We start from the raw sequence: 7210 nt of genomic DNA, 5'->3' as shown, positions 1-7210 counted from the left end.
CCTCCCTCCCTCCCTTTTTTCAACAAATATGCATTGAATAGTTAAGATGTGCCCGGCCCTGTTTCAGGCTCAGAGGACACAGCCGTGAACAAGAAACACGAAAACATTTGCCCGCATGGAGCTCAGATTCTAGTGGGAAACCTGAGGACAAATCACGATAAAATATGCAGCTGCTGGCAGCATTCCACGGGGTAGAGGATGAGGCGGTTAAGGGGATGGAGAGGGACAGGAGGGGGACGCTCTTTTATTTATTTTTATTTAAAAAAAATATATTATTATTGATTCCAGAGAGGAAGGGAGAGGGAGAGAGAGAAACATCCATGATGAGAGGGAATCATTAAACGGCTGCCTCCTGCACGCCCCCTGCTGGGGATCGAGCCTGCAGCCCGGGCATGTGCCCTTGACCAGAATCGAACCAGGGACCCTTCAGTCCACAGGCCGACGCTCTACCCACTGAGCCAACCAGCCAGGGCGGGTGGGGGGCGGGGATGCTGTTTTAGCCACGGAGGTCAGGGGAGGCTCCCTGGGGACCTGAGCGCTGACCTGGGAGAAGGGTGCTCCTGGGGGGCGGGACCCGCCAGGACCAAGGCCCAGGCCACCCGTTAGGAACAGCCCCTTGTTCTGGGTGCCCGCCCCCCGAAGGTACCTGACTTGGGGTAGGTGACGATGAAGATGTCGTCGTCCTGCACCTCCGCGTTCTCCGTGATGCTGATGCTCTCGGGGGAGTAGATGCCCACGGGGAAGGGGATGCCTTTGTACCGGAAGTATTCGCCCGACAGCTTCTGTCTGCAGGAGGGGGGGAGACACCGTGTGAGAACGGGGAGCAGGGGAGGTCAGAGGTCGCCGGGAGGGTGCAGGGCCCGGGGCCTGCCCGTGTCCGGCTTCACCGCTGAGGTCACCGGGACACACGAGGCAGAAAGCAGACTCTCAGAGGAAGAGTGAGGGCCAGTGAGTGAGGGGGGGTGAGGGGCACCCCCTCCTGGTGGGACCTTGGGGAGGAGCTTTCTCGGCGCCTCGTTTTGGCATCTGCCCGGTGCCAATGGGGGACGGAAACCCCGCAACCGCCCTGCGAGGTGACAATGATTATTATCCTCTTTTTATGGGTGAAGCAAGCGGGGCACAGAGAGGGTGAGTGACTTGCCCGAAGCCACACAGCTGGCGGAGGTGGAGCACCTCCCGTGTGCAAAGCGGGGCTAAGTGCTTTCCGGACACGGACTCTTCCCCCCACCGCCCAAGGCAGACGCTAGGGCCCCACCGCTTCCCCCAACGGGGAAACCGAGGCCCAAGAAGTCAGCCAGGCCCCCGCGCGGCAGAGCCCTCCTGCCAACCCACACGTCCAGCCACTGAGAAGCTGAAACAGTATTAAAAAAAAAAAGAAGAAAGAAAACTATATTTTTATGGTTTTGGGAAACAGTATTAAAAAAAAAAAAAAGAAAGAAAACTGTATTTTTATTGGTTTCGGAGAGGAAGGAAGAGGAAGATAGAAACATCAATGAGGACAGAATCATTGATCACCTGCCTCCTGCACGCCCCGCACTGGGGATCGAACTCCTGCACGCCCCCCACTGGGGATCGAGCTCACAACCCGGGCAGGTTCCCTGACCAGGAATCGAACCCTGACCTCCTGGTTTATAGGTTGATGCTCAACCACTGAGCCACACCGGCCGGGTCCCTCACTCGAGCTGCCCTCCCAAACCAGGGAGTGAAACTGCCCAAAGGGAGATGGTTTAAGAGCTCCCTGCTTCCTCTGCTGCCTCCCCCCCGCCCCCCGTCCCCTCCTGTGTGTGGTGTGGGAGAGGGACCAGGGTTTGGGGACCCAACGGAGGTGACGCTGCATTGGGGACACACTTCGCTGGGCGCCCGTGGGGGCTGATAAATTCACAGACACGTCTGTGCAGTTGCAGTGAGCCTGCGGGGCGCGGGCCTGGGGCGTGATGACCCAGGGCCTGGGATTGCGGTGTCACGCGTTCCAGGGCTCCGGGCACCGGAATCCACGGGGGAGGAGGCAGGGTGGCAGCATGCCAACCGGAAGCTGGCGTGTTACGGGCCCGGGCTGTGTGGAGTGTTGGTCAGCTTTCCAAAGGAAGCAAGTCGCTGTATTTTACTCTTTTCACATTCTCAATAGCCAGTCCCTCTACCTAAGGGTCTTATCACCTGTATTGGTTCTTTTTTGTTTTTTTTAATTGATTTCAGAGAGGAAGGGAGTGGGAGAGAGAGATAGAATACACTGAACTGAGGGGGGCGGGTTGTAAGTAGGTTATATCGTCTGTGGATTTTATTTCAAGTTATGGAAGAGAATGTTACAACTCTTCTGTTATATAAGGAGGGTTGGAGTTCAACCGCACAGATAAAAACTCAGAAACATGTCCTGGCCAGTGTGGCTCAGTTGGTAGGAGCATCGTCCCGTGCACCAAACGGTTGCAGGTTCGATTCCTGGTCAGGGCGCATGCCTGGGCTTTGGGCTCGATACCCAGTTGGTGCATATGGGAGGCAACAGATCAATTGTTCTCTCTCACATCGATGTTTCTCTCTCTATATATATCCCTGTCCTTTCCTCTCTCTCTAAAAATCAATAATAATAATAAAAAAAAACCAGCCCGGCTGGTCTGGCTCAGTGGTTGAGCATCAACCTATGACCCAGGAGGTCATGGTTCGATTCCCGGTCAAGGGCACATGCCCGGATTGCGGGCTTGATCCCCAGTGGGGGGTGTGCAGGAGGCAGCCGATCAATGATTCTCTCTCATCATGGATGTTTCTATCTCTCTCTCCCTCTCCCTTCCTCTCTGAAATCAATAAACATATATTAAAAAAACAAACAAAAAACCTTGAAACATAACGTTGAATGAAAAATGAGGGACCCAAGAGCACCCAGGCATCTGTCCAACTATGGGAAGTTCCAAGCCAGAGAAAGTGGCCTATGGTGTTAGAAGGCGGGTGGTGGTGACCCTTGGAGGACGGGGTGACTGTGGGCAGAGGCAGACGGGGGCTGGTTATATGTTGTGCCCACTGTGCAAAATTCATCGAGCCATTGCACGGCACTCATGTGCGTTTTACTTTAAGAAAACACTCACTGAATGAATGAATGAATGAATGAAGCATTAAAGGGAAACAAAATACTCTTCCCATGAAAACAACTGCTTTTAACGAAAAGGAGGCAAGGGGTTGCGCCCAGTGAGGTTGAAAACCCAGTGGCTTGCAGAGGCCTGTTCTGTTAGTTCCTCCTTGTCTGCCCAGTTGACAGATGAGGAGACTGAGGCCACCGAGGGCTGCGACTTGCCCAGCAAGCTCCGATGTCTTTCCTGAAGGCCTCCCTCCCCAGCTGCGGAGCTCTGTGGGATGGGGCGATGGGGAGCGGGGGTCAGGTAGGAGCAGAAGGACAAAGCTAGAGAACTGTGCCCTCTGCCTGGGGTCCCAGGAGGGCTCGGGGAGCCTGGTGAGGTTCCCAGAGGGGAAGCCGGCCTGTGCTCTGTGGTCTGCTGGTGCAGGACCCTCGTCCCTGGCTGGGGCTGTGCCCCAGGGAGCAGGGAGGGAGGGCTGGTCACCTCAGAGGGGTGGGGGTGGGGACTTTGCCGGCCCTTTGTAACCAAAGCGGTACAGGCGTGAGTAAGAGTACTGTTCTGGAGCTGGATGTCACGTGCTCGGAGTCTGGCTGGCGTCGCTCTGTGCCTCAGTTTCCTCAACGGTAACACGGGGATAAGAGGAGCAGCACAGTGTCTTGGTTAACTGTATAAACCCTGGAGCCAGGATACGTGGCTTTGAAGTCTATGCCCCAGCAGCTGTGTGGCTGTGGGCAAGTCGCTCAACCTCTCTGTGCCTCAGTTTCTTCCTCCATAAAATGGGGCTAATAATAATCATCACCTCCAGGAAAGAAGTGCTTAGAACTGTGCCTGGCACGGAGTAAGCACAATATAAATGCTTGTGTTAATTTTTAACAGTAGAAATAGTGGGAGGGTTTAATGTGTCAATAGCCGTAAAAATGATTGGCTCACGGTCTGCAGCAATAAATCAGGGCTAACGTTATTGTTATATTCAAGACAGAGGCGACCCTGGACATTGGGTGAACCCAGAGGAGGGGCTGCTTAGCACGGCATGGCGTTTGGCACTTAGTAGGCCCTCATCACATCATAATGACTTTATTGTTCGGTGACGCTATCAGGTACCCCATAGGTTGAGCCTGGACGGTAGTCTTAGTGATGTCACCGGTTGCCAGGCAGATTTCGCCCCGCGGATGGGAGCTGTGAGGTCATCGGTTACCAGGCAGATTAACAGCTTAAGTGCCTGGGCCTCTGGCAACAGCTCACACTTCTTTGGGCCTCAGTCTCCTCATCGGTCACACGAGGAGAAGGCGCTTTCTACCTCAGGGATCTAATCCTTCCTGAGGGCTAAAAGGAATAAAAACGCGAAGCGCCGGGCTCCTGACAAATGCCGAGGAAGCCGACGCCGTGGTTGGCCGCCAGCGTCCGCTCAGTCTTTGGTCTCCAGACAGACAGCTCCTCAGGGAAAAATGTCCTCCCCAGTTTACAGGAGAGGGACACAGAGATGCCGACGAGGAAAAGATCCGGTGCCCTTCAGGGGCGCCTGGGTCTTCACTGAATGCTTAAACGAGCCGTTACCATCTCCAAACCAGGCCCGAGCCACAGCCCAGGAAGCCAGGGTGGGGTCCACAGCGCTGGGACATGGCCTGTGCGCAATCAGTATGTGGCTGAATGAATGAGTGTGTGATGAATGAATTAATGAATTTGTGTGAGTGAATGAATGAATGAATGTGTGATGAATGAATGAGTGTGCAAGTGAATGAATGAATGTGTGGTGAATGAATGAGTGTGTGATGAATGAATGCATGAGTGTGATGAATGAATGCATGAGTGTGTAAGTGAATGAATGAATGAATGTGATGAATGAATGAATGAGTGTGTGATGAACGAATGAATGAATATGTGATGAATGAATGAATGTATGATGAATGAATGAATGAATGAATTTGTGTGAGTGAATGAATGTGTGATGAATGAATGAGTGTGTAAGTGAAAGAATGAATGTGTGGTGAATGAATGAATGAGTGTGTAAGTGAAAGAATGAATGTGTGGTGAATGAATGAATGAGTGTGTAAGTGAATGAATGAATGTGTGATGAATGAATGAGTGTGTAAGTGAAAGAATGAATGTGTGGTGAATGAATGAATGAGTGTGTAAGTGAATGAATGAATGTGTCATGAATGAATGTGTGAATGCACGAAGGGCTTTAGCAGGAAACAAGTGAAGGAAAGTCACAGAGCACCGGTTATGTCCTCCACCCGCCTCCCTGGTTCTCCGTCTGGGGCACTTTAGAGTCCTCCGTGGGGCCCTCAGAGACCCCCAAAGCCTGGCCTCCTTCCAGGCCAGCGGCGTCCACACACCTGTGCCCTCGGAGCGCAGAACAACCAGCCGCTCGACAAATAACTGAGCATCAATATTCACTAAACACGAGGCGAATGGGGGAGAGCCCCAATCTCCTTGTATGAGATGACGCTACGGGTGAGAACATGGGGGTGCAGGGAGGGGAGCGACGAGGCCAAGGCCACACAGCAAGCACCGAGCCGAGCCGGGGTTTGAACCTCAGTCCTCTAGACAGTTTCTGTCCCGGCCCCTCCTTGGACCCCACACTCCAGCTAAAGCCCCCCCGCCTCCCCCCGCCAGGTACTGAGCACGATTCCCATCTCCGGGCCTTTGCACCTGCTGCTCCTCCTGCCAGGAATGCCCCCACTTCCCCACCTGTCTCTGTGCTTGTGCACCAGGGAGACCCCGCCCGGACTCCTGCTGGGCCGGATCGCACGGTGTGTCCTAAACACGGGTGCTGTGCGCCTTCGCTCCCACCGAGGACCTCCCATCTGGCCCAGGGTGACCGTCCTCCCCGGGTGGCAAGCTGTGTGGTTCCCACACCACGTCCGGGGCCTGGCGTGCGCTGCCGCTTGATCGGAGCAGAGGAATGAGGAGGACACCCGAGCCGGCCAGAGGCCTGCGGCGGGCGGGGCGGGCCATGTGACCAGCCACCGGCAGGCACCCACTGAGCCTCCTAGCAAGTGCCCGGCCTCCCCTGCTCAGGGGACCCCAGGACCTGAGACTCTGAGAATGGCCCAGCGTGTCCACCCTCCTGCCTCCCAATCCAGAGTCCGCCCAGCCCGGGCCCTCCCTCTCCGGCCCCACTGCCCCAGTCCAGCTCCGGGCTCTCCTTGCCCCCTGGACCCTCAACCCAGCCTCCTCCCTCATCTCCTGGCCTCCATTCTCTCCCTGCTGCATGGCCACAGCGCCTCAGCCCGGAACTCAAGGCCCTGCGTCGGCCGGGCCTGCCCACTCCTATGGCCTCCTCGGGCCTCAGACCCTGTCTGACTCCCCTCTGGCCCCAGCAGGGGAGGCGGGGGTAGGGGAGGAGGAGGTGGGTATTGGGAGCACCACTTTGTGCCTGAAGAAATGGAGCCCAGAGAAGTTAATATATTTCCCCAAGGCCACACAGCAGTCTTCAAAGGATGCCTCAGTACACAGCTGTCCTTGAGCCGCCACCGCTCCCTCTGCCTCTGGGACACAGTGTATCTGTCTCATTCAGTGTCTTCCCCCCAGTGCCTGGCACAGAGCGGGTGTGCAATAAATAAACCGGTCCCGGCTCAGGTGCCCTGGCGGCCGGGGCTCAGTCACCCACTCCAGAGGCGGCCCTGCCCGCCCAGTAGGGAAGGAAGACAGGCTGAAGCCGCACAGATGTGGATCGGAACCCCGGCTCTGCTACCAACCAGCTGTGTGACCTTGAAGACGTAGCCTAACCTCTCTGGGCCTCAGTGTCCTCATCTGGAGAAGGACAGGGAGGCCTCCCTGGAGGGAACTTGGTGAGGGTTGAAAGCTGCCGTTGCCTCTCTCCTGGGCTATGTCTGTCGTCTCCTTACTGATCTCCCTCCCTCCATGCTGCCCCCACGGTCAGTTCCCGCCCCGCCGCTGCCAGGGGGATGCCAGAACCCAGGTCGGCTTCAGTCCCTCCTCTGCTCAAAGCCCTCCTCACCCCCCCCCCCCCGCCTCTGCTTACTCAGCTCCAGCCACACTGACCTCCTGGCCGCCACACTCCAGGCGGAGTCCTGCCTCAGGGCCTTTCCACTGCCTGTGCTGTCTTCCATTCAGGCCTGTGACTGGCATCCTCACAGGTCTTTGCTCCAACATCCCCACTTGTCACTGAGGCCTCCCCTGTCGCC

At 56.0% G+C, this 7210-nt stretch overlaps 1 protein-coding gene across 1 annotated transcript in view; it reads right to left on the bottom strand.

The window, feature by feature from the left end:
* SULT2B1 (sulfotransferase family, cytosolic, 2B, member 1) overlaps positions 1 to 7210 on the bottom strand; it is a 77264-nt gene that overhangs the window by 21314 nt on the left and 48740 nt on the right. The window contains exon 4 of the mRNA XM_014550421.1: positions 647 to 786. Coding sequence (XP_014405907.1) covers positions 647 to 786 — 140 coding nt within the window. The remainder of the gene's footprint in view (positions 1 to 646; positions 787 to 7210) is intronic.

This window comes from Myotis brandtii, unplaced genomic scaffold, assembly GCF_000412655.1.
Source record: "Myotis brandtii unplaced genomic scaffold, ASM41265v1 scaffold601, whole genome shotgun sequence".
NCBI classification, from domain to species: domain Eukaryota; kingdom Metazoa; phylum Chordata; class Mammalia; order Chiroptera; family Vespertilionidae; genus Myotis; species Myotis brandtii.
This window is presented reverse-complemented; position numbering and strand designations above follow the sequence as displayed.